Source organism: Ctenopharyngodon idella, chromosome 6 (genome assembly GCF_019924925.1).
Source record: "Ctenopharyngodon idella isolate HZGC_01 chromosome 6, HZGC01, whole genome shotgun sequence".
Classification (NCBI taxonomy): domain Eukaryota; kingdom Metazoa; phylum Chordata; class Actinopteri; order Cypriniformes; family Xenocyprididae; genus Ctenopharyngodon; species Ctenopharyngodon idella.
In genome coordinates this window covers 34,099,424-34,126,259 of record NC_067225.1, presented here as the reverse complement: position 1 = coordinate 34,126,259, position 26,836 = coordinate 34,099,424, and the positions used below count along the sequence as shown (strand labels likewise).

At 35.3% G+C, this 26,836-nt stretch overlaps 2 protein-coding genes across 5 annotated transcripts in view; one reads left to right on the top strand and one right to left on the bottom strand.

The window, feature by feature from the left end:
* arhgap9 (Rho GTPase activating protein 9) overlaps nucleotides 1-4,309 on the top strand; it is a 35,747-nt gene extending 31,438 nt beyond the window's left edge. For both annotated transcript variants that reach the window (XM_051897734.1, XM_051897732.1), the window contains one exon: nucleotides 1,704-4,309. In XM_051897734.1, coding sequence (XP_051753694.1) covers nucleotides 1,704-1,896 — 193 coding nt within the window. In that variant the 3' untranslated portion in view covers nucleotides 1,897-4,309. The remainder of the gene's footprint in view (nucleotides 1-1,703) is intronic.
* Nucleotides 2,999-26,836, bottom strand: part of LOC127514665 (zinc finger E-box-binding homeobox 2-like) — a 38,996-nt gene continuing 15,158 nt past the window's right edge. Inside the window, exons 1-8 of one of the 3 annotated variants that reach the window (XM_051897737.1) lie at nucleotides 23,534-23,972; nucleotides 19,219-19,446; nucleotides 16,521-16,721; nucleotides 16,148-16,365; nucleotides 15,960-16,068; nucleotides 13,130-14,184; nucleotides 10,893-11,076; nucleotides 2,999-9,074 (exon numbers count right to left, since the gene is read on the bottom strand). In XM_051897737.1, coding sequence (XP_051753697.1) covers nucleotides 8,557-9,074; nucleotides 10,893-11,076; nucleotides 13,130-14,184; nucleotides 15,960-16,068; nucleotides 16,148-16,365; nucleotides 16,521-16,721; nucleotides 19,219-19,390 — 2,457 coding nt within the window. In that variant the 5' untranslated portion in view covers nucleotides 19,391-19,446; nucleotides 23,534-23,972 and the 3' untranslated portion in view covers nucleotides 2,999-8,556. Of the gene's footprint in view, nucleotides 9,075-10,892; nucleotides 11,077-13,129; nucleotides 14,185-15,959; nucleotides 16,069-16,147; nucleotides 16,366-16,520; nucleotides 16,722-19,218; nucleotides 19,447-20,905; nucleotides 21,640-23,533; nucleotides 23,973-26,836 lie in introns of those variants that run through there. The other 2 variants (XM_051897738.1, XM_051897736.1) reach the window with 2 other exon arrangements.

The window sequence follows — 26,836 nt, the reverse complement described above, 5'->3', positions numbered from 1 at the left end:
GATTAACATTAAAAACAGACAGCAGCAGGAATATTAGGCTACTGTCACTTTAAGAGCGAACGCACAGATCTAATATACTGATACTGTACACACGCGTGTAATTTCTCAACTTTTTACGTTCACTTGAGACATAATATACTGTGTTTACTGGGATACTGGCTATTTTTTGACATAATTTTGTGTGAATGTGTCCACTCAAATGCAAGAAGATGTGAAAGAGAGCTTAATTCAGTATTCGCACGCTGTCTGAGACGCATCTTCTGCGTTTGAATATTTAAATTAGCGAGGCTTAAAGATTCGTGATGTTTTAATAACAATTTCAAAAAGTTCAAAAACATTATTTATGGAACGTTTTTACTTGAAATGTTTAGTTGGATGTTTTTTAAATGTTACTACTTGTTTCAGAACATTCAAAATGACCATTTCCATAATGTTTGAAGAATGATACAATAGAATGTTTTCAAACATTTTTAAAAAACATTTGAACGTTCAGAGAACATTCAGAAATAACATTTTTATTTTAATGCTCTTAGAACATATATAGTTATCTGGGATCGTCCACTAACTAGTGATTTTAATCATGTAGATTACACTTTTAATGAAAATACTTGCTTGTTTTGTTGAACCTTTTGCCACACGTTACCTCAGTTTGAGCAGTTTCAAAGCAGTGAATCATTTGCAAAGCAACCAATTCATTTGATTCAAATCTTCAGAAAGCCTCCCTTCATCACTCATTATTCACAACCACAAAACACTTTGTGTGTTAACTTTTAACTGTAGATCTCTAGTTTTATCACTTCCAAATCAAACAATCGCTCACTTTTAAGTGTTCTACTCTTCTCGATTCATAACGGCACGGACACTCACCTTGAAATGAATTGGGCTACTTTTACACTGTTACCGCGGGTTGTTTTCATGTCCACGGGTTGAAGCGACCCCAAATGACATGATATTTAACCCCTGGAATGCAATTTTTACCAGGGGAGCCCTGCCAAAAATGCGGATTTTTACCATGGGACCCCCCGAAACACAATTAGGCTAGTTTTGAGTAACAATTCAGCGGGTTTTGTTTTGAAAACCTGGCAACCCTGTTTGAAGCATCTGAATCTCTTCTCTTTATTTATCTGTCTTTCTTCTCTTCAGTTTATGGTGATAAATATTTCCCTCTGGGATCTCACCATCTCTTCTGGGTTTATATATTGTGTAGTTACAGTTGCTTGGGCTGGAAATGCAATGAAATCCACCTTGCAGAAAGTGTTGTGATTGAGACACTAGAGGGCGCCGTGGGTCTTCATTTCAAACAGACTGATGAGACTGAGAATATAAATGACACATCACAATTAAAGCAACACCATTCATTTATTATAAGCCTGAATTGAGTCTACAGCATAATAAATACAGAAAATACATCATGCAGGGAAATTACTCTTTAAATCTTACTGCTTGTTTCAAAGAACCTTCAAATTATGTTTGCTGAAACATCAAAGTTGAACAAAGATGGAGAACATGATGAGTAGAAACATCTTCCTGTGGTTTGGTATCTCTGGAGGAAGTTACCCACAGGAAGCTGTTCGTTTCTCCTTTGCTTTTTCTATTTATAAAGTGGAAGTTTTGAGCAGTTTCTCTCTGGATCAGCAGTAAAGTGGGAAAGATGTGTTGTACAGTGACATTAACCCTTCGCTGTGTCATCGGTCTCTGTTCAGGGTGATGGAGCGCTCCGACAGCAATCGCATGACGACTCAGAACATCGGCATCGTGTTCGGCCCCACGCTGATGCGTCCGGAGAACGAGTGCGGAAACATGGCCATCAACATGGTGTATCAGAACCAGGCCATCGAGCTGCTGCTGAGCGAATACGAGCGGATCTTCGGAGCCGAGCAGACGGGATCTTACTGAGATCAGGGACACACGGACGGATTCACGGATGCTCTTCACGAGATGTGCGCCGTTAGTCGACAAACTCACGATATACGAGAGCTGTTTGTGAACAGGTGGATCTCATGAAAACACGGCCGGGTCACGTCACTTCAGCTCGAAAAATACAAACAATAATTTGCATAAAGACGGATCATTTTCGCCACACATTTTCAGATGTTTTTTTAATTTTTAATAATTCTCCAAAGCTCTCTAAGGTTTTGTTTTGTTGTACTACATAAATAATAGTAATAATAAAATAATAATAATGAACAGTGTTGGGTAAGTTACTCTAAAAAAAGTAATTAATTACTAGCTACTGAACAGTGGATTACTAAATCCACTGTTTTACCTAGAAATGTTCTTTATAAATGCAATTACATCAGAAGGACCTGTAATTAAATTACAGAAAAAAGAGAGAGTAATACTTTACTTTTTCAAGGGAAAAGTAACTAAATTACAGTAATTAATTACTTAGTAATATCCAACACTGATAATGATAAATTACACTCTAAAAAATGCTGAATTAAAAACAACCCAAGTTGGGTTGAAAATTGGCAATTGGGTTAAATGTTTACTATTGTTTAAAAATGACTATATGTCTGGCTTAAAATGAACCCAAAATATGATGGAAATTAAAAATCAGACACATAATTACTAGAGGAAACAATAATAATCAAAAAGTAAACATTTATTAATGAGCAATTTAATAAATGTTTATATTAATATTTCATATTTCATATTCATATTTTGGGTTCATTTTAAGCAAGTAATACAGTCATTTTTAAACAATAGTTGAGTTAAATAAAACTACCAGAAGGTTGGGCAAACATTTAACCCAACTGCTGGGTTAAAACATCCCATTCGCTGGGTTAAAAACAACCCAATTGTTGGGTTAAAACAACACAATCACTGGGTTTGTCCATTTTCAACCCAACTTGGGTTGGTTTTTTTAACCCAGCATTTTTAGAGTGTATGATTTTATGCAAAAATATGTTTTTGGGTGACCTGAAAGTGACTGGTTTTGTGAGATTCACTCAAACTTATTTGTGTGTGTGTGTGTGTGTGTGTGTGTGTGTGTGTGTGTGTGTGTGTGTGTGGCGATCCGTCTTCCAACAGATTTCATCCCTAGTGCCTTTTAAGTGTTTTTATCTGAAACGATTCCCTTCTCAGAGCTCATGTAGATTTAATGCACAATGCAAAAGACAGAAAGCTTCCAAATAAAGCTGTACGTGTCACTCCATAATCATAAAGAGCAGCACAGGTCAAAAGTTTGAGTCATTTAATCGCCTTTTAATGGAGAAATAAAACTGGGTGCAATTCGCTCCAGAATGCGACGTAATTCCCTTTCCATTGTTCCGATGCGGTCGCTGAGTGTGTGTGTGTGTGTGTGTGTGTGTGTGTGAGATAGAGGAAGTTCAGAGGTGTGTGTGTGTGCCAGTCTCAGAGCGGGTGGAGCTCCGCTGCCATTTGTCCAAAACTCTGCTTTTAATAACAGAACAAAAGAGGAACTAAAAATGCATATGTTTAAAAAATGTGCATCCCCCACCCGCCCCACACCGCGGTTTGGTAATTTTATATGGACTGTGGCTTTGGCTCTCGACAAAAAGAGCCAGGCAGAGGAAAATGAACCGGGAACGCGTACACACTTTTTAATGTTTGATTTTATATATTTATTCATTTTTTATTTTCTTATTATTTCAATTCCACAAGGGGCCGCAAAGAAGGTTCTCCAAAAGCAGAACAGAAAGGACTGATGTTATATTGTTATTTCTGAAATAATTCAGTGTTGTTGCCCTTCGAGGAAGCTCATTATAATTAGATGAACCTGTTAATAAGCTTAAAATGATCATTTACTCTCCTTCATGTCACTCCAAACCGGTTTGACTTTGTTTCTTCTGTGAGTTTTAATGCAGTTATTTTCATGCATGCAACTCCTAAATGGAAAAAGAAACTGCAAATATTCTCTTTGTTGCAGCTTTCAAATCTTGCTTGCATTTCTGTATATTTGAACAGGATTGTGTATTTTGTGCTAAACATCTCCTTTTGTGTTCATATACAGGAGAAAGTGAGATTAGGGTGAGTAAATGATGATTTGTAGGTGAAATTGTTCTTTAAAGAGAAACAGATTTGTGGATGAAGCGTGATTCATTCAGTTTCATTGTTTCTCCTCATATTCTCAGTGTTTTTGAAAACTGTTCAGAGTCTCTGAATACTTCATTTTACTGTCAGAACTCTCAGTTTTGTGTGACGTTTCCTTTCATTATCTGTCCATGATGAAGATGACTAGTCATAAAACACCCGTTCACGAGGCCTCAATCGGTGTAACTTGCTTTTGTCTCCCTTTAAATTCTGTATTTCAGAATTATGACAATAAAAAGAAACAGAAAATCTATCTGGAAAGAACTTCTGTTTTTTATTTATTCTGAAGTGACAGAAAATCATCTCGGATCGGTTCATAAGGCGGTTCACACACATTAATAATGGTTTAGAAACGAGCAGCTGAATTATATTATGATCTAAGTATCACTTGTTCAATAGAGGATTTGTTATTATTTAAATTTATTTGTTATTATTTAAATTTTACTTAAAAGCAATGTAAAAAAAACCCCATAACTTTTGGCCTTCTAGCGGTTAAAAATCAAAACTGAATGCATTTTGCGTAAGAACATTGTTTTGGTTGTGCTTCAGCGCGGTTTCCATCCACCTATTTTTATGCGCATTATGGGATATCGCATTCAAAAAACGCTGGTAGAGAAAGGTATATTTCAGTATAATTCCCTTCCAGAAGCATCTCACACGATTGTGTTCACACATCTGAATGCAAGATAACATGACTGTTTATTGGGGTTCGTCTGCGCGCTCTGAGGCGCAAGTAATTTATTATATACGAAAATTATTATATACAGTCGCTTCTACTGCAGCAACTTCCATTTTTCTTAGTGGTATTTAGCGCCAATTTATCTGGAAGTAACGATTTTATTCTCTTCGACTCACTAGATGGAAACAGTGCTTTATTCGCAAATGTTTTATGCGATATTCAAAATTTGCGCACAAGTTAAATTCGCAACTTTGGATGGAAACAGCTTGTGACAACCAGACTCGATGCGATAAGATTCCAGCGACAAACAATTTGTTCACACCAGACGCGATGCGACTACGAGACGTGATCAAGTCAATCAAAAAAATCACAGCCAATCAGAAGAGCGCGTGGGCGGCGCTTTCTGCAAGCTCTACATTTTAACATTATTAAAAATACTTACTGGTCACTGAAACAATCTTCGTCATAGAATACACTTTTCTGTTCACAATGAGTTGATCGTTTGAACGTTCTTGTTTCCTTTCATTTATTTTGAAGATCTGAGGTAAATTGTCCATTGTTGCTTTCAGTACGGCTATAAAAGACACACAAAATGATATTCAAACTCAGACGCTTTTAACATTAAATAAAGCACATTTTACATTAAATAAAACACATAAACAGCACCTGATATTATCATTGCTATACAGTGTTGTTGTTCCATCCGCGACGTCGAAGAAAAATAGAAAGCGTTTCTAAAATAGAATCATCGCGTGTCGCCGTCGCGGCTAATTAGGACAAAAACTCCGATTAACATTGAAAAGATACCTTTTATTGCGTCGCGTCTGGTTAGGACACGGTGTGAGGATGAATATTATCTTTCTGCCCATAAAACATTCACTACTAGGCCTACGAGATATAACCAGTTTAGATGGAAAGGATCTCAAGCTGACTAGCTGAAGACGTTGCTGTAGCTTTACCCATTAATAGACAATGTAAGTTACTTCCTTGAAAATAAATTCCAGCAAAGCTACAACGACTACAATGAAATCCTTCACAATCATGTTTTACAGTGAACTCTGATAGAGAGCTACATATGGCAATTTATCTGTTCAATAAAACACATTACTGACCTGTTGAGTAATAAAAACATCATCTCCGCGTTGCTTTTACAACATTTCAAATCCCTCAGTTCTCGCCATCTCTGAAAAGCCAAGCTGATGTTGATTCTTGTTTTATTACGAGCTCTGTCGCATTCTCTTTTAGCTAGCAGACTCTCCTCAGTTCGGCGTTTGTTTGAAATGAGTGATTCCCCAGAAGTTGGAGAGTATACTTCGTTTTTTTTTTTTTTTTTTACATGTATGCTAGTCGAAGGCACAGCCTTGCAAAGTATACTTCACTTGACTCGTATGCGTACACAAGCGTTCGACGCATGCGCAATCTCTCGCCACCAGTTACAACCCATGTAAACAATTCTGTATTCTTTCATGCTAAAGTTGTACAAATGAGGACACTTTCTAACCTCTTCGCACAATCTCTCATCTATATAGGCCTCCATTGTCGCTGTAGCTTGCATGCGTTCCGGTGTAGTGACAAATTGGGTCCCCCCTGAAATCACTTGGTTCAAATTGCTTTTAATAGGTACTTTCTGTAGTGCCTGTTTACAATTCTTGTGGATAAACTAATTACTGAAAAACAAATTAAATGGGCATGTGCGAGTTACAAAAATCCGGCGGTGCGCGTACAGTACCTTGTATAACTTATAGGCTAAAAAAAAGTTGAAATTGCTTAAGTTATATTGATGAGTTGAAATAAACAAGCTGCCATGACTCATTCTTTTTTTACAGTGTGGGCGATTTTTCTTCTCTTTTGAGTCTCTTGGTCTCTTCTCTGAACCCAGAGACCACTATATATGTTATAAAAATGTAAAACAACATCCGTTTGCAGACTGGCTGACTTTAACCGCACTTTTTTAGCATGTTTAGGTGGAGGCCTGAAATCAGTGCAGATTTGAGTCAGTAGTGTAAACGGGATCCCCCCCCCTTACCACGGTAAAGTGACACACTTACCTCAACGCCAGTCATTTCATGTCATTAGAAAGAAATCATTAAAATGGAGGAAAAAAAAAAAAAAAAACGACTGGTGATTTCAGTCCAGCGTTCCTGCTGTCCGATTTACGACCTGTGTGAATAATCGTGAAACTGCATTCTTCAGTCATTACCAATATTGTGCTTCTTGAGATTTGACTTTTAGAGCAAGATGATTATAGTGTAACACTTATTGAAGAGCACAATAAAAACTCCAGCGCCTGTATTTTTTTTCAAAATATGTACAAATTTATTACAAAGATTATGTATTAACATTTTAACAAAGCTTAAAATTTGTATAAAAATAACACTGGTGAAAATACTGCACGGTTCTCGTGTGCAAGAAGCATTTCGGTCCATGTTTACCGGTAAACTGAGAATTTATAAAGAAGAAAAGCAGAGTAATAAATGAATGAAGACAGACTAAAAGCACCGCTTTCATTTTGATGTTGTTCTGTTAATGAAACTCTTGCATAATTGGCAGTATGAAGCTGTTTCTGAGGTCGTATTCAGAGTAACACATAACAGACTATATGCATATGTATTCCAGCTTATTTCTTTCTCAAAAAGACACTTTATGATAGTATTGCAACATGAACACTATTTAAAAACACATTATTTGATGCAAATATTTGGTCTGTGTTTGTTGAACTGCTCGTGCTGAAAAGAAGGTAAAACTTCGGTTTGAGGTTTTTATGTCTGTCATTATCGGCCAATTGTACTGTTTTTCCAGGTCAGAGATGTCAAATCTGTGTTTAATCTTGTTCTGAGTTATAGTGCAGTCTGAGATAATTATGACATAGAAAACCATAAAAGCCGTCTGAATGATCCATAATCTAACCAGTCATTAACGAACCCTCGATTACTGCTGCTCGACTGTGAATGCTGCTGAAATACTAGACTCTAAATACTTGTTTTATGTTGAAATATTTAATATTTCAATATCTGTGGTTGTCTCGTGTAAATATGGTCATGTTTCAATTTAAAATCAAAAGAAAAAAACACACACACATATATATATATATATATATATATATATATGGTATAAAGAAAATGAAGCCTTCTTTTAGAACCATTAAGATTTTTGCATCAACATTTTCAATAAGTTTTTGTAATGCAATTTTTTTTTTTTTTTTTTTACATTTTTATAACAGCATATATTAAAGGCAGTACAAATACCATGATGTTTGTGTAATAAATATTTTTGCATTATTTTTGCATAAGATGAGATTTTATATATATTGCTATATAATATCAAATTGATATAAAAATGATATATTTTATTTTTTCCCCTTACAGTAATGTGATTTTAATGCCAGTGTGAAAACTCTTAATGGTCCTAAAAACAGGCATAATTTTCTTTATGCAAAATATAATTTCATATTTAATTTTTTTCCCCATTATTTTGATGCAAAATGCAATTGATGCAATTCTTGGCAGTTTTTCTGAGATCATTCATTCTTATCTTTGCCTGATGGCATTTATTGATTTCTTTCGTAATTATTTAGTAATTTCTTCTGAACTTGACTCATTTCTGCCTCTCACAGTGATTTTCCGCTCTGGATTGTGGTGATGAATCAAGTCTTTGGAGAAGCGTTGGTTTATATTTGGCACTGGATTGTGTTTGTTCACAGTTCAATCTGACTGGCGCGAGGCACAGGCTTGAACACTAAAGACGAAGCGTATCCCAGAGTGTCAGTCAGTGAATGTGCGTCTTTCACATCTTTGGTAAACACTGGTGAAGAGTCATTCGTCTCACTCCATCTCGTTGGCTCTCTGCATGTCTTCGTGTTGCTCACTTCCAGAGGGTTTTTCCGCAGTCTCTTCCTTCATCTGTAGGGAAACCCCTTCCGTTCTCATCCCTCGACTGTAAACGTGGTTGCTGAGGGAGTTTTCCTCTTCCTCCTCCTCCTCATCCTCCTCCTCGTCTCTGAACTCCAGCGCCGCTCCCTCCAGGCTGGAGTCGCTGAGAAAGGCGCCGCTGTCCTCCAGGGCCGAAGCGGGTCCCTCGGTGCCGCCGCCGCCGCGTTCCGTGACGGGGCTCAGGTAAGGAACGCCCGCGTCCTCTCCGGGTCCGTCCGGGTCACTGTCTCGACTGCAGAAGGCGTAACGGTGGTTCATGTGCTGAGAGTACGAGCCCGAGTGAGAGAAGCGTTTGCCGCACTTGTCGCACTGATACGGCTTTTCTCCTGAGTGCAGACGGCTGTGTTCAATTAAATGATGCTTGTGTTTAAAGGCCTTCTTACAGGTTTGACACTCGTGGGGTCGCTTTCCTATAGGGGTCAAAGAGAACGTGTAGTTAGACTTCTCTCTGTCTCTGTCTATATATAGTATTTTTAAGTATCGTGTATGTAAATACTTAATAATATGTATGTATATGTATATGTATATGTATATATATATATATATATATATACAGTCAAACCAAAAGTTATTCAGACATTTTTGATATGTTTTTACTAGTGGGTTCAGGACACTATAGTTCATTTCTGTAAGTGAGGATAAAGTAAACTGTGACATATTATACCCAAAAACTCTTCATATAGTGGACTACCAGTAAAATTGATCAAAATTTGGAACCAAAAATTATTCAGACACTTTGACCTGACCATGTTTTGCTTAAGTGTTTTCTGACATAATTAAGATTAATTATTTCTGACACAGTTTAACTCTGAGATCTTGTCATATTTTATTATGATTTTTTTAAACTATAGTGAATAAACTGTATTAATGAATGAAATGTTCAAGGTGTCTGAATACATTTTGGTTTGACTGTATATATAATATGATAAAAAAGTATTACATGCTAAAAAATCATGTAATACTTAAAATAAATATATATTTAAAGTATATGATATTTTAAAAATCAAAATGTGTGTGTATATATATATATATATATATATATATAAATAAATATAATATGATATATATATATATAACATGAAAAAAATATATGATACAATATCATATAATACTTTAAATATATATATATTTTAAAAATCAAAATGTGTTTATATATATATATTAATATATATATTAATTGACTATATATACACTTAAAATACTATATATTTTTATACATATATTACTAAGTATTTTTATATATATTTATATAAAATGCTTGAAATTAGTAATATATATATATATATATTTTTATATATGTATTAATGTACTGTTTTATTATATTAAGTATATATATAAAATAAATAAATATTATATAAATTATATATAAATACTTTTTTAAAACTTATTTTAAGTGTTATAAATATATATTTTTAGTTTATATACATATAATATTTTTGGTTTATATATATTTATATTATTTTACTTAAGATACTTAATGCTAAATTTAAAAGTATTATATATTATAAAGTATATATATATATATATATATATATATATATATATAAAATATATAAATGATATATAAATACAATATATTTTTTAAACTGTGTGTATATATATATATATATACACAGTTTATTCACTATAAGTTTAGTTTAAATAAAGTTTAGTTTAGAGTTTAAAAAATGGTAATAAAATATGACAAGATCTCAGAGTTAAACTGTGTCAGAAAAAATCATCTTAATTATGTCAGATAACACTTAAGCAAAACATGGTCAGGTCAAAGTGTCGGAATAATTTTTGGTTCCAAATTTTTATCAGTTTTACTGGTAGTCCACTGTATGAGGAATTTTTGGGTATAATATGTCACAGTTTACTTTATTTTGCTATCCTCACTTACAGAAATGAACTATAATGTCCTGAACCCACTAGTAAAAATATATCAAAAATGTCTGAATAACTTTTGGTTTGACTGTGTGTGTGTGTGTATATATATATATATATATATATATATAATTTCAAGTATTTTTTATATTTTCCTTTTGAATTAATTTTTAACAGTGTTCATCCTCATTGACTTTAATTCATTTCATTCATTCACCTGAACATGAAGGTGAGAGTAAATGGTGACAGAATCTTCATTTTTGTCTGAACTAAACCTTTCGTTCCTGTCATGGAAGTTGTTGGTTTGCAGATAATTAACCGTGGCGATGTGTGTGTTGTAAACGCTGCGCTCGCGTCCGTACCTGTGTGCTCATATTTATGGCGCAGTAAAGAGCTGCTCTTCTGGAAGGTTTTGTCGCAGATATCGCAGGCGTACAGTCCTTCCTCCGTCTTTTTCAGTCTCTTTCTCCCGGGGCCGATCTCTCCGTCCATCCCATCATCCATCAGCGACAGATACTCCAGACCACCACGACTCATCGCTTCAGTCTGGACAGCGTTGAGAGAAAAGTAAATATGAATTATTATTATTATTAGACCCGCATTCAGTGTGTTCCTGTAGCTCACAAAAAGCATTCATTTCTATTGTAATTAGATTAAAATGCATATGCAAATGAGAGTGCATTAGACAATATGGCTGATTCATTTAGCAGATGCACAATATCTTCATTGTTACGCTCGATCCAGTAAGACTAGATGACATTTCTTTCTAGATAAACAATCTTTACTAATTTAAATGTCAAGTATCTGAGTGTATTTACATTGTCCGCAGTGAAACAGTGTCATGATGGCTGATGATATCAGTGTGCAGGCGTGTGGTAGCGGACACAAGCTCTTTTGCCCTTTGACATCATGTGGAGGGAATTTCCCTCAGCGTCGCGTGTTTGTTTACAGCTCAAACAGAGGAAACTAATTCATCAAAAAATGCGCGCTCAGAGAAGAAAAGGGCGCCGGGATGCTGCAGGTGTTGCAATATGAGGCACTCTTGCATTGGGTACATGTGTGTGTGTGTGTGTGTGTGTGTGTGTGTGTGTGCAGGTTTGGCTGTACTTGTGAGGGCCAAATGTCACTTCACTTATATAGTGAAATATTATGACAACCGACTAGAGAAGACATTAAAAAGTTAAAAAGGCTTATATCGTTAACCTGATATAAAATTGATGTCAGTCTATGCAGTGTCTTCACTAATATAGTGAAACAAGTGTGTGTGTGTGTGTGTAAATGTTTCATATACTCCTTTTATGACTAAGAGTGTAAAATCAGTCTTTCTCATTCTAATATCATTTAATTTGATTCCTGAGTACTAGTATTGTCAAAGAAAATTGAATAAATCTGATATTATATTAATTAACAAAATATTCAAAATAATTAATTAATTTTTATAAGTGGCTTTTGCTAATTTAATTAAAGATGTTAAATAATTGGTGTTACAGTTTTCGTTCAGATCATTAACTGTAAATACTACAGAACACATAAAATCAAAACTTTTATGGCTTTTAGTCCATTTCTGACGAGTTTAAGAGCGTCTGATTGCTTGTGCACTCCTAAAAGTTCATCAAATGTAATATTTTTAGCAGATAAACTGAATTATATTGCCGTCCAGCTATAATTTTCTAAATGCAACTATAAAGCATGAAGATATTAAGATATGATGCTGCTTTTAAACAGTGTGTTAAAAGATCTATACAAATAAATTAAAAAAATTGTCTTCCATGAAAATAAACCAAAAATACTTCTTGCACTCGAGGGCGTTTTATTGTTCACTTTGATGCAAATCAAAGGCTATTGGGTATTTAAAAAAGAGTAAATAATGTCAATATGTTTTGCCCCAACTTCCTGTTTAAACAGGAAATATATCTACACAGGATAGGAAACTATATGCTTGTCAAGCCATCAAACCATCACATGGATGATCTTTTTTTAAATACATATTTAAAATCAGTTTTATATTTTATTATACATATTTAAACTACATTTTGCTTATAATGAATATATTTTTATACTTTTATTATACATATTTAGAATATTTTTGATATAATGAATTTTTATATCATATTGTAGTTTACATATTTAGAATACATTTTTGTTATAATGAATATTATATTTTTATTTTTTATATTTTATTATATATAGAATAAAATGTGAAGATGAATATTATATATTTTTACAATTTTATTAGACATATTTAGAATACATTTTGTTACAATAAATATCATATTTTTATTTGTATATTTTATTATACATATTTAGAATAGATTTTTGTTCTGATGAACGTCATATTTTATTTTTATAATTTATTATACATATTTATAATACATTTTTTATAATGAATATTATATTTTTATTTTTTATATTTTATTATATATAGAATAAATTGTGAACATGATTTTTTTTTTACAATTTTATTAGACATATTTAGAATACATTTTTGTTTGTAATGAATATCATATTTTTATTGAGTAGTCTTTATTGTCAGTGTGTTTTGGTTTCTGATTATATGTGTATTATATATCTGTAGGCCGTTATGAGTGTTCGCTCTTACCATAAATGAATGTCTTTCATGTTGGATTCTCTTCAGCATTGATTCTGTCTCCGCCTCCACCATATACGCCACTGGAGACAGGAAGCCTGGGCTTGGTGTTGGTGGCGTGAGAGGAAGTGATGTCAGGCCGTTGTGTCCCGGGATCATGTGATTGAAGAGAGGGTAGCTGCTGAACACCGTGCTGCTAAACAGCGGCGACGCTGCATAAGCCCCGCCCACCTGCTGCTGGGAGGGCGGAGTCAGTCTCTTGAACGCGGTCTCGCCGTTGTGTCTTTCCTGCTGCGGCGAGTAACCGTTACAAGTTCTGGTCTCTCGTGGCACGGCGGAGGCCGAATGAGGTTTAGGGATGGACAAGTCTAAAGGTTCGTTCTGAATATGATGGCTTGATTGACGCGGAGATGTGTTGATTGACAGATCCAGGTAAGGAGGAGAGCCAAACCGCGAGCCAATCAGGTGCTGGCGTTCAGGTAACGTCGGAGACGTCGGGCCGCCTTCTTCACCCGGCCAGTGTTTGTGCGGGGAATCTTGCGCTAGTTGCAAGGGCGTCGGTAAAGGCACGAGGATCTGCTGCGGGACCGAATGCCAAGACGCGCGCTGGGGCGGCGACAGGTGTGCGTTATTGTGCGCAGGCGATCTGTCGTTTTTGCGTGCCTCGTCTCCCACCTCCCGGCGGAGCATCTCCTGCAGCAGGTTTTCGAACTTACTGCGCGACTGCAGCAACGGCAGCAGCGTGGTGCCTTTGAACACGCCCGTCCTCATGGCCAAATCCTCCGCGGGGTCCCACGACCGGCTCAAAACGGGCACGGCGGACTCCAGCGGGTACTGGCTCAGCGCGCCGTACGGAGATCCTTTTCCTCGGCTGCCGTTTCTCCCGCCGACCACAGGGGGCGATGTGGGCGATGGGAAGATGTACGTGGGATGGGAGTGTCCGTTGAAATGAGCTCCGTTCGCCGCCGCGCCGCCGCTGAGGCACTTCTTGCTGCTGAGGTGTGAGCTGTAGGAGCCCGAGTGACTGAAACGCTTCTTACAGTTCGAGCACTCGTACGGCTTCTCACCTGCGCAGGAGACACGGACACAGAGATCATCGTTTTATCCCTTAAAACTCATCTTTGATAATCAAAATGACATATTTAAATGTTTTTTTCCTGTGTAAATACTTTCTTAATGCCTTAAAATAGCTTGAATGTAACTCGACACCCTTGCTTCATTTAGTATATGTGGAATCATGAATATGCAAATTAGCCCCGCCTCCACTCACTCACAGCAGCTCGGATTAACTGATCCACTCGCTCAACTATAGTAAACTAAATACTGGTTTAATTCAGCCACATACTGTATGTTTGAAGCAGAAAGTCAGTGGAGAAAAGCCCCGCCCTCTTGCTGACGGGATTGGTCACATGTTTGTGATGGTAGGAAACAGGAGCGTTTTTTTGGTTCACTGCAGTTTTAAGGAGAAAATACTCAGCAGTGGTGTTGACTGATGAATTTACACATGGTTTGTTTTAAAGCAGATTAAATACACCACATATAAACAACATTAAACTCTTGGGTTTTCACCAATTGTATCTGATTGGTGTAATTTTATTCGTATGCATGTTTCTTTATCATCATCTTTTATTTTTAGCTTTATTCAGCATCATAATGGATGTTTATGTATTTGAGGAATTCACTGTATCTCATAAGAACTGTCAAAATATGTCCAGGTCACTTTTTCTATGGAAGCCCATTTCATAAAGTCATAATTATGACAAAAAGTCAAAATTATAACTTACAAAGTGAAATTATAACAAAAGGTCATAATTATGACAAAACGTTTAAACTTTTTATATCATGTTTCTAACTTTATATGCCATAATTCTGATATTTTATGCCATATTTCTAATTTTATATCCCATATTTCTAACTTTTTATGCCATAATTCTAACTTTATATCTCATAATTCTAACTTTATATCTCATAATTCTGACTTTTTGTCATATTTCTAACTTTTTATGCCATAATTCTGACTTTTTATGACATATTTCTAACTTTTTATGCCATATTTCTAACTTTATATCCCATAATTCTAACTTTATATCTCATAATTCTAACTTTATATCTCATAATTCTGACTTTTTGTCATATTTCTAACTTTTTATGCCATAATTATGACTTTTTATGACATATTTCTAACTTTTTATGCCATATTTCTAACTTTATATCCCATAATTCTGACTTTTTGTCATATTTCTAACTTGTCATATTTCTAACTTTTTATGCCATATTTCTAACTTTATATCTCATAATTCTGACTTTTTGTCATATTTCTAACTTATGTCATATTTCTAACTTTTTATGCCATAATTCTGACTTTTTATGCCATATTTCTAACTTTTTATGCCATATTTCTAACTTTGTATGTCATATTTCTAACTTTTTATGCCATATTTCTAACTTTATATCCCATAATTCTGGCTTTTTGTCATATTTATAACTTTTTATGCCATAATTCTAACTTTTTATGTCATAATTCTGACTTTTTATGTCATACTTATGATTTACCAAAGCATGATTTTTTAAAATTGTAATAAATTGTGTCCAGGTAATTTTCATTACTATAAAAATAAGAATATTTTTATTTTAATTTATAGTTTTTCCCCCTCACAGCAATAATAATATAGCATATAAATGTGCTTTAATTGCCTAAAAATAATGTCAAGGCAGAGAAGTCCTTATGTTCCTAAAATATTGATTTTCTTTATGCACAGTGTAATTCAAGATGAAACATGACTTGGTTATTTTAGGTGAGATTCACCGCAGAATGATTTGATCCACTGGTTGAGTTTCTTACCACTGTGAATGCGCAGGTGCTCTTTGAGGTGATGCTTGTATTTAAAGGCCTTTCCACACTGATTACACTTGAACTTCCTGTTCTCCATACTGGTCTCAGACAAGGAATTCTGGGACATACATGGAATCATAAGCAGTTAGCACACGTGTCTGCATGCGTGTCATTGGTTATGCGTGTGTCTGATGTACCTTCTCGTGGGTCTGGCTGTGGAGCATAAGGTGCCGCTCCATCTGTGCGCGGTACGGCGTACTGAACCCGCAGAGAGGGCAAACGCTGTCTCCTCCATCCCGGTCCTGGCAGAACTTCATATGTTCCCTCAGAGACGCGTCACGCCGGTACGTCCGCTGGCAATACGGGCATGTCTGAACGGGCGTCTGTGGGCCGTCAGAGTTTAAGGGTCCGCCGTCTGAGGAAGGAGAGATTGTGTTATGGTTTTGTACATTTCGGTTCATTGTTGATTCAGTTCAGTTCAATAATTCATTAATTATGAAGCAAATTTGATTCAGCTATCAAAGCAGCTCTACAGTGGATCATTTCTTTAAACGGCTCTTTAACCTTTACCTTTGCCCTCAGGTGACCCGTGTTCTCCCGGTGACCAGCAGACAGGCGACATGTCGTCGTGAACGCCGTCTAAATGGTATGAGCTCACGGACCCGTTGTGTTGTTGTACGTGAATCGGGCTGAGCAGGTGCGACACTTTCCTCAGCTGCACCACGGATTGGTAATGCGGCGCGTCGTCGATCACATGAGCGTCAGTCTGACCTGAGAGAAACACACGGGTGTTCATATCACCAGAATCTCTGAAGCTTTTAACACGGTAATGAATTACAAAAACAGGTAACTTCAGTGATGTCCTCTTAATAACAGGTTTAATCACTTTTTTTGATAACAAAAAAAGAACCCTGATCATATGAACACAACAAAACAACATACAATAAAATGTATAAAATGTATTACCTTAATATTTTTTAAAGGTATATATATATAATTTTTTGTTTTATAGAGTGTTTATATTTTTTAATAATTTATTATTATTATTATTACTTGCATTACAGTACATTTACCCCCTAAAAAAATAAATAAAATAAAATAAAGAGAGTAGTGAATACAACAATCTGAATGGTTGTTTGAAAGCATATAAATAGTTTTGTACTTTTATTAGTTTACATCAGTAATTTGTGTCCTCATATCAGCCTGCTGTCATTCATTTAGATGTTCGTGAGGTTGTGCGACTCTCGTTATGAAAGATGCTTTAATTTGAGAGAAAATCTCTCGAATGTTGCAGAAATTCTCCCTTGAAACCAATAAGACTAAAATACAAGCAGAAAGGCGTGAGGAGGGATGCCAGCGCTGCGACTGAGGACGATTTCTCAAATGTTTGCAGATGTTGGCATCGTGTTTCTCTCTCATGTGGCCGTGGAAGAGTCCGCGCGGTTCAGCGCCGTAAATAGGCTGTTGTAGGCGAACTCCGCGAGCGTTTGATCTCCGTTGAACAAAAGGGAAAACGCTCACATGCTCAGTTTTGATTTCAGAAGAGAAGACCATCACCTCGTTTGATGTGAGGAAATATTATGACGGTTCTCGTGGAGCTTGATGAGCACAGCAGTTTTATGTTTAAACATTATCTGAGCGTCACTGAGACGAATATCGTCAGAATCACGGAGGCGGTGGAAATGAGAGTCATTACAGCGATGATGATGATAATTACTCTTAAATGTGTCATGTCATATTGTATGATTACACACAGGAAGCTCACATGAATGTAGGGCACTGGTCTTTGACATGGTTCTAAAAGTCCCTGATTAAATAAAAAACATTAAAAACCCAAATTCTACATGCAAAGTACAGACCTGTTCAAGAGTGAGAAAATGCTTAATTAAAACTGGGTTTTAATGTTACTTTCGATCACTTTATACTCTAAAAACTGCTGGGTTAAAAACAACCCAAGTTGGGTTGAAAATGGACAAACCCAGTGATTTGGTTGTTTTAACCCAGTGGTTGGGTTAAATGTTTGCTCAACCTGCTGGGTAGTTTTATTTAACTCAACTATTGTTTAAAAATTACTGTATGTCTGGCTTAAAATGAACCCAAAATAGGTTGGAAATTAAAAATCAGACACATAATTACTAGAGGCAACAATAATAATCAAAAGGTGAACATTTATTAAAAAGCAATTTAATAAATGTTCATTGTTTAATTATTATTCATTCATAAATATCCATTTATTAAACATTATTACATGTTAATTTCCAACATACTTTAAGTTCATTTTAAGCAAGTAATATAGTCATTTTTAAACAATAGTTGAGTTAAATAAAACTATCCAGCAGGTTGTTCAAACATTTAACCCAACCACTGGATTAAAACAACCCAATTGCTGGGTTTGTCCATTTTCAACCCAACTTGGGTTGTTTTTAACCCAGCATTTTTAGAGTGTAGGCTATATTGAGTATGCTACATTGTTGTCACATGACATCATTATTATATTTTAATTTTTGTACAAGTACAGAGGGTGAGAAAAACACTTTAATTTTTTTAAGTGTTTAAAATTGGCATTATACATATATGTGTGTGTGTGTGTGTGTGATTTTTTGAACTTGATATTTGACATTGTAAAAATGCTAAATAAAAAATGCATGTCAATAATGATGTCATGTGACAACAATGAAGCATTATTAACTTACATTTTTATTAGTATTTTTAATTTTTATACAGACCCGTTCAAAGGTGAGAAAAACACTTTAATTTTTCTTTAAAAATTGGCATTATTCTTTATATATATATATAGATATATATTAAATTATATTTGTTGATCATTTTCCATTGTGTTTGGAGTGTAGTGTACTACTTCCTGAATGCTGCACTGAGTGTGAACACTACTATTTCCTTGAAATGATATGAAGCCGTCTGAAACATTGAACACTTTTATTTTGCTACTCTGACCTAGACATGCAGCATATGTGTGGCATCCAGTCATCATTCTGGAAATGTTTCTTATTATTTAGCATTTTTAATTTGTGTAAACAAACTTTCGGTTTGATCAAGTAATGAATTGAGAAAGAGTTTTCGTACAAGTTTAATACGGTATAGTGTACTGAAATGGTTCTTGATGTTTCATTCTAGTTTCTTCAGATCTTTTATTCTGGAGTATAAAAAGTTCTTCAAAAGATTCTCGTGTAACAACAGACTGTAAAAACCTTTTCGGTTTTAATTGGAGTCTTTGTTTCACCTCAAATTCCTGTCGGCCAGAGAGACTTACTGAACATGCTGCCGTCGCAGTGTTCGGGGTCTTTGCGGGGTGTGTTCTGGGTGTGGATCCAGCTCTCCGCCGGGGGACTCAGGGCACACGGGGCGGGACTGCCGGGCTCCGTCCCCTCGCTGGCCGTCAGGCTTATTTTATCCTGAGCATCTCTGCTGTCCAGAACCTCCATCCCCCAAACACTGCCCTCATCCTCCCCCTCAGAGCCCAGACAGCGCTCGATGTCACCTGACGACACAGACAACACCGTTTCATCAATGCTCAGTATCCAGTGTGAATGCAATCATTTTACAATTAAAAAAAAATTAAATTGCATTGCAAAAATGGTTCAGAAATTTGATCTAAGGAATGATATTAATAAGTGTGACATCAACAGGTAATGTCTCATGTGTTAACATCAGTTAATGCATTAGTTAACATGAGCAATACATTCGTTTCACTATCTCTTCATCTTTGTTAATGTTGAGTAATGTTACCAGATACAACTTTTGATCAAAGTGACTTGCATTGCATTAATTCATTAAGGTACAGTATATATTTATCAATATATTTACCAGGGAAGTTTTGCCACATTACTTATTTATGTATTCATTCATATTCACTTATTTATTTGAAAATAATAATATTATTATGTATTAAAAAAATTAAATTATAAAAATTATAAAAAGTAATAATGATAACAATTAACCTTCATGCACAACATGTAAAGAGTTTCAGGAATTTAATATAAGCAGTTTTAACCCTAGTTGTGAAGATTAGGATCTTGTGAAAAAAAAAAAAAAAACGGAATAGATGAAAAAACACGACAAGTGTGAACTTCTCAGAAAGCAAAAATGCAATGTGTTTTTAAAGCAAATGAGTGAAAATGTGAGCAATGAGACTATAAAGGCTTTTTTTGAGTGATTCAGCATTAGATAAAAGAATGAATCCTCTCACACACACACACACACACACACACAGATGTGTGTTTAATGTTTGAATTTTTATTCGGCCTAATCGCTTAAACCTCGTAAAAAGTCACAAATGTGCAACATGAAGTTGATTAAACAAAGAACAGGCTGTGATTTACATCAGCTGGCTTTTATACATTTATAAATACACTTGAATGGATTGGCAGCCGCAGAATCACGGCATTATAATTTTCCCAAATGGGAATTGGGGTGTGCAGTATTTTGGGTGAAGAGCGCCTGAGAAAACGAAGGCCTGAAAGCTGTTAGGAGGAAGACATATTTTTATTTAGAATGCAAGAGACACGAGATTGCAGCTTTTTCTCGTTTTTAAAGTTCAGTCGTGTAACCTATTTAATGTTTTTATATATTCATCAAGAACCATATGACTGAGCATCTGTGGGCGAAGCGAAATCGAGAGCGAACGCTTTCACGTCGTGAAACGGGACATTATTTGTCATGCTTTGATGAACTTTAACTAGTAAATATGACATTTAATCATCAATTCATTTTTGCAATCACTCACTATAAAATTATTATTTTTAAAAGCATTATTTTTTGTTTCCCATAAACAGCAGTAAAGTGTTTTTGCGATGCATCTGTGCTTTCAAGCTTTCAAGAAGTTCAATGTTTAAGTAAATCTCTGAACTACACATGAAATATTGCTGATTTCTGGTATAATGTCAAATGCAAATATAAAGAACTTATTTAATGCATATAAAATACTTGTTGGCACTCACGTAAAAGAGTTACGAGCTGAACTTTCTAGTACATTCGAGTATAAAAATACCAGTTGCGTTAAAACAGCGCAGGACTGTGTTGTGGTCGATCTTTCATCATTCTGTGTGAGTTTATTAGTGTTTCTAATCAGTTGGTACAGCAGAGCAGGAAGCTACAGTTTCAATTCGACTGTAATGGAACAAACAATGCAGTGCTGACGCATGCAGTGTGTGTGTGTGTGTGTGTGTGTGAAGACCCACTGCTGCTCACGTATGAGTAATACACCTCTGCTCAACGTATATGTCAAACACGTGCTGTTCCCACCGGTTCACTGCGGAAGCATGCACACACACACACACACACTGCATATATTGATCAGGGTCTTTCCAGTTATGACTGTGCAAAACAGGGGCGATCAAACCCAGCAGCTCAGATGAGTGTCACGGCTTTCATTTCATATGGAAACACATGTTTGTATGTGTGTTATCGATCTATCTACAGCAGCAGTCAAAGGTTTTGACACAATGACGGAATTTGTTTGTCATGACCTTAAAAACATGTTGACCTCAATGATATATTGCATGTGTGTGTGTGTGTGTGTGTGTGTTTATGCATATGAGATTGAACTAATTTCACCCTATTTTTTGATGTGTTTGGAATGTAGTGTACTTCCTGAATACTGCACTGAGTACTACTATCTACTATTTTTCTATTTAACAAACTTTTGGTCTGATCAGAAATGGGTCAAAAAAGAGCTTTGTACTATTATATATATATGTACAATTATATACTATAGTTTTATATATATATATTAGTGTTGTCAAATTGATTAATCACAATTAATTGCATTTAACATAAGTTTGTAAATATACATGTCTACATAGGTTTATGTATATATATATATACACACACACACAAACACACACACATATATATTTACAAACTTATGTTAAATGTGATTAATCACAATTAACATAAAAGTTTGTAAATATACATGTCTATATATAGGTGTATGTATGTATATATACACACATATTTACAAACTTTTATGTTAAATGTGATTAATCACGATTAATAAATTTGACAGCACTAATATATTTTTGTATTATATTTGTGTGTGTGTGTGTAACATGTACTAATATATATATATATATATATATATATATATAGTTTTTGTAGATATCTGTTTGTCTTCACTCGTGTTTCAGACATCCCATGATGCACCTGATGAATGAGTGGTCAGAGCTGGAATCTGAACAACGAAGAAGCTCAAATAGACGAGAGTTTTCAGTTGTGTCATGTTTTCATTATTACATCATTCCCATTTGTGATATTTTAGAATTTTCAAAATCTCTACTATTATTTGAAGTTGTGTATATTAATAATATTAAAGAATAAATGGATGAATCTAAACTAGTGATCAATGTCATGCTTTTGCCCTGAGAATGTTTTTGTAGATGTCAGAACTGTTTGGTTCGGCTGTTTGATCTGAGTATGAAGCACATTTCCATGCATTAATGTGTTATATGTTTTAAATGAATATGTCATCATAAGCGATGGCGCAGGGGTTTCCCTGTAAGCGCAGCAGGGGTTGTGATCGCAGCAGAACCGGGCCTGCTCCGCATTACAGGGTAATTTGCTGGAGTGACAGCGGCTGCATCCATCAGGACGGCTCACTTTATCTGTCTGATTCAAACACATTCCTCACTGTGTGTGTGTGTGTGTGTGTGTGCGCGCGCGCATGTGAATCACTGAACTGCTTCTCAGATGATGGTTTAATGGCAGACGTCATGGAAAATATGCATTTTGTTATCGGTGTTAGTCGAAATGTCACGTAATAAAAAAATATTGAAATTTTTAAAGTTTGAGTTTTACATCTCTTTATGTTTTTATTTCTCTTTGCCAATTAAAGTTTTGCTGTTTTAATGCTTTTTATGTCCCAATCTTTACTAAATGAAAATTGCATTTTAAAAATATAGTGTTTTCTTCTCTCATCTTATTTTAGTAATTTTATCTGAATCATGAACTGCTGCATTTATATCTGATCCATGTTCTCAAGGTTAAACCAAATATTTACCGCCATTACAAAACATCAACTTGTATTTTACGTGTTCAGCTGGAAAATAAAAACTGAAGTAGATATTCTTATCTGAGTGAGTTTATAGTTTATCTCAGGAAACAGTTCAGTATGCAAATCCAAACCAACTTCACACCTTTACTTTTCCTTTTTAAAAGCATGTGGTTACACTGAGGTGAAAACATCAGACGGGAATTAGAAACGAGCAGCAGTAGGAGTAGCGGTGTCTTTTGATGCTGGATGGAGGCGTTTCAAAACTTTCGTTTCTTGCCAACACAAAATCCACACTATTTCATTCTACTCTCATTTATTTACTCACCTAAAACAGCCGTTGAATGACAAAACATTAATTATGAGCATGAGAGTGTGAGACGAAGAACACAAAAAGGAAGCAGTGTGTTCAAAAACGAGATGTCATTTTAACCCGTGCAACTTACTAGAACAATCTGCTAGTTTAAAAGGTCAAGTTGCAAATATTATGATGAGCAACAAGTGCTTCGCCACACAGAAAATACCAAAGGTCACAGCAGACACAATCTGCATTAAAAGCCAAACCACATTTACTTTTTACCTTCAGTGAGGTCACGTGTGCCGCGATCCGTGATTAGTATCCTTTCAGAAAATATCCAACAATTCAAACGTCTCGGAGAAGTTCAACAACACGCAGTGAATTGTCTGACTCGGCTATTTTCACACTATGACAATGAGTCACAGACACCACATCACAGCTTTAACGCCTCCCCACGGCTCTCGTACTATAGAAACATCATCTGCACAAGTCCACGGCACAGCCTCCACTTGTCCCAGAAGCTGGGGTCACATGTGCCAAAACACACCATACTTATCATTTGTTGCTGTTTGCATCATCGAGCGTCCCTGTATGAGTGTCTTGTAAGTCATGTAGAAGGTCAGTCATTTCACGTACGCTCTGATAAGGTCTGATAACAGCCTGCTTCCTCAGCTGAACGCCCGACGCTTCTGACAAGCATCACCTTCTTTCAGTGTGTGTCACTCGCAGAACGTGTGGGGCGAGAGAACTTATTTCTCCTTCACACTCCACTTACTGTACTGACTCTGTTTCAAAATTCATTAAGAGAAATAAAAATAGACACAAATGGCTCGAGGGTTGTGAACATGCTTACAGACAATTTACAGGACTTGAATATTCAATTGGACATGAAAATGTATTTTGCATTTTCATTATATATATATATATATATATATATATATATATATATATATATATATATATGGTACAACGGGGCTAAAGGCATGACTTAAGAAAAATTTGCTTTACTCCCACAGTGTATGACTGCAGAAAAAAATTGAACATTTAGGGAGCAACAGATTTTGTGTGAAAATAAATCATAAAAGTGGTTTGTTTTGTTTAGAAGTCTTATAAATGTATGAGGTGTCGAGGGCCTTTTACCCCGCAGAGACAGTATTGATACAAAAACTTCAGCTAAAATTATGTTTTTAATAATGTCTAAGTTAATACTTGATCAAAACAATCACTTTAGCAAAGTTTGTACTATTTTTTTTATTTTGATAAACAGCTGTTTATTATCATGTTAATTATTGTCTTTCGCCCTGACAGCAGGGGCGCTGTTTACCCCAAACACCATGCTTTTACACATTCTTCCGTTACTGAAAAACTGTTGCTTTAATTACCTTGAACAAAACTGAAAATCATTAACAAGACATTTGTCTCAAAATATAGTCAATTATTTCAGCAATTCTCATTTGCTACATAACATTTTTAAAAACATCAAATATTTATGGAGCCACGCACATTACATACAGGGGAAAAAAGTAAAATGTTCACATGATTTACTATTTTGTTCCCTCAATATACTAAATCATGCGGACATTTTACTATTTAGTTTCCTCGATTTGCCAAATCGTGCGCATGATTTACTATTTCGTTTCCTTGATTTGCTAAATCGTGCGAACAATTTACTATTTCGTTTCCTCGATTTGCTAAATCATGTGCACGATTTAATATTTTGTTTCCTTGATTTATAAATTGTGTGTATGATTTAGCAAATCGATCTGCTGTCCGCGATCACGTCAAAGATCGGCCAAATTTCCACGTTCATCTTGAAAAGTGGATGTTTTGGAAAGTGCTGCAGCAAGTTCTTGTGCCATCTAGTGGTTTAGAGGAAAATCAAATCAAAGGCGCCTTTTACCCCGGAGTGCCTTCTTTAGCCCTGTTGTACCATATATATAGCTGTTTTCCTCTTCTTAGTAAGACTATAAAGTTAAATTATATGTGAATAATAGATCATTTGATGAGGTTTGTTTTGAGATCTCTGACGTTTAATGGCAGACTTTGAACTTTTTTGGACATTATTCAGATCTCTGCCTGAGACACGTGTGAGATTGCTGGGGTCTTTTCATTAGGACAAAAATCTGATAAGCACATTTGTTTTCCATTCAATTTTTGTTTTAAAGAAACAATTGAGATATTAAAAAGATTTGTTTCTTGTGACAGAGATATTGGGAGTGTGTGAAGCTTCATCAGATGAGTTCCAAACCCGTAAGAACAATGAATCACTCGTGACATCTCTTCATCTCCAGCACAGCAGTAGATTAATGGAGAGCCAATGAATCTCATGTGTGTCTGTCAGAAGAGATCTCAACGATGTCTCGAATGAGGCTCTCGTTTGCCCAGAAACCAATGTTTCAGATCAAGCTGTTCCTGTATGATGTTTCTATTTCTCTTTCTTTGAAATCAGTCTTTTCTCTCCACTGGGATGTTAGGAGAAACATCTGAAACCAAAGTGATACTTCAGTAAAAGATAACTGATATAACTCCATGAAAGAGCAACACATCTGTACTCTAGGAATAGTGAAGTGTGTTTGTGTTCAGAAGAAAAACACACACACACCCCGCTGTTTCTCAAGTGTTTTTCTTTCGCCTCATCAATAATTATAGACGCTTCATGTTGTCTTTTAAAGCCACACAAACAAATACCCAGTCATCAAATCAGTTTTGTAAATGCGAATGTGATTCATCAGATCAAGTGTCTCACATGATCTTAAACATCACTGTTCTTTCTCACGTCTGAAGTCTCAGTGTGTTTAAATCAGGTGATTTCTAGTGACCGTATGAAGTTAGTTTACACAGGTGTAGAGAATCACATTAACTAGAAACAGCAGCCACGGACTAACCACAAACAAACAAACACAAAGTGTTTTCTAGTGTTTTAACAGTTAAACCTTTTTCTGAAATGTTTGTGCATCTTTCTTTGACACTTGATATTTGAGCAGTTAAAATGCAAGTTAATTATTAAAACTGTTTCATTTTTAAAGTGTGCAGTTAAGCAGTTTTAAACAGTTAAAACCCAACAAATGTCTTTTTTCTGAAATGTTTTGATTGTAGTGTTTCTCTACAATAAATGAAATGTGATATTTGATATCTTGTGTGATGATATTTGGGCATCATGTTGTAAACAATATATCTTAAAACTTAATTATTGTGTTTATGTTTAGTTCACAATAAAAAAAATTTACTCGTGTCTTTCTAAACCTACTCGTGTGAACAATTTTCATTGAATGAACAACAGCAACAAAAAAGAAACCACCAATATATTTTTCAAAATATCCACTGGAACAACTTGATGGTGACTAAATGATAACGCAATATTCATTTTATTCTACTTGGACATGGTGTGTAAAAGCACATTTTCATTAGATATGCATGATCACATGAGGCCTTCGATTACAGTAAAGTGCAGTAAAACACCTGGTTTAGTGAACTGAAGAAGTGCCCTAAACATACAAAAGCGAAGTAAGTGACTTCCGATCCATTTCCACGCAGAAAGCCTGATTCCGGATCTGCTGCTGTGTCGCTCTACTCTACACAGTGACT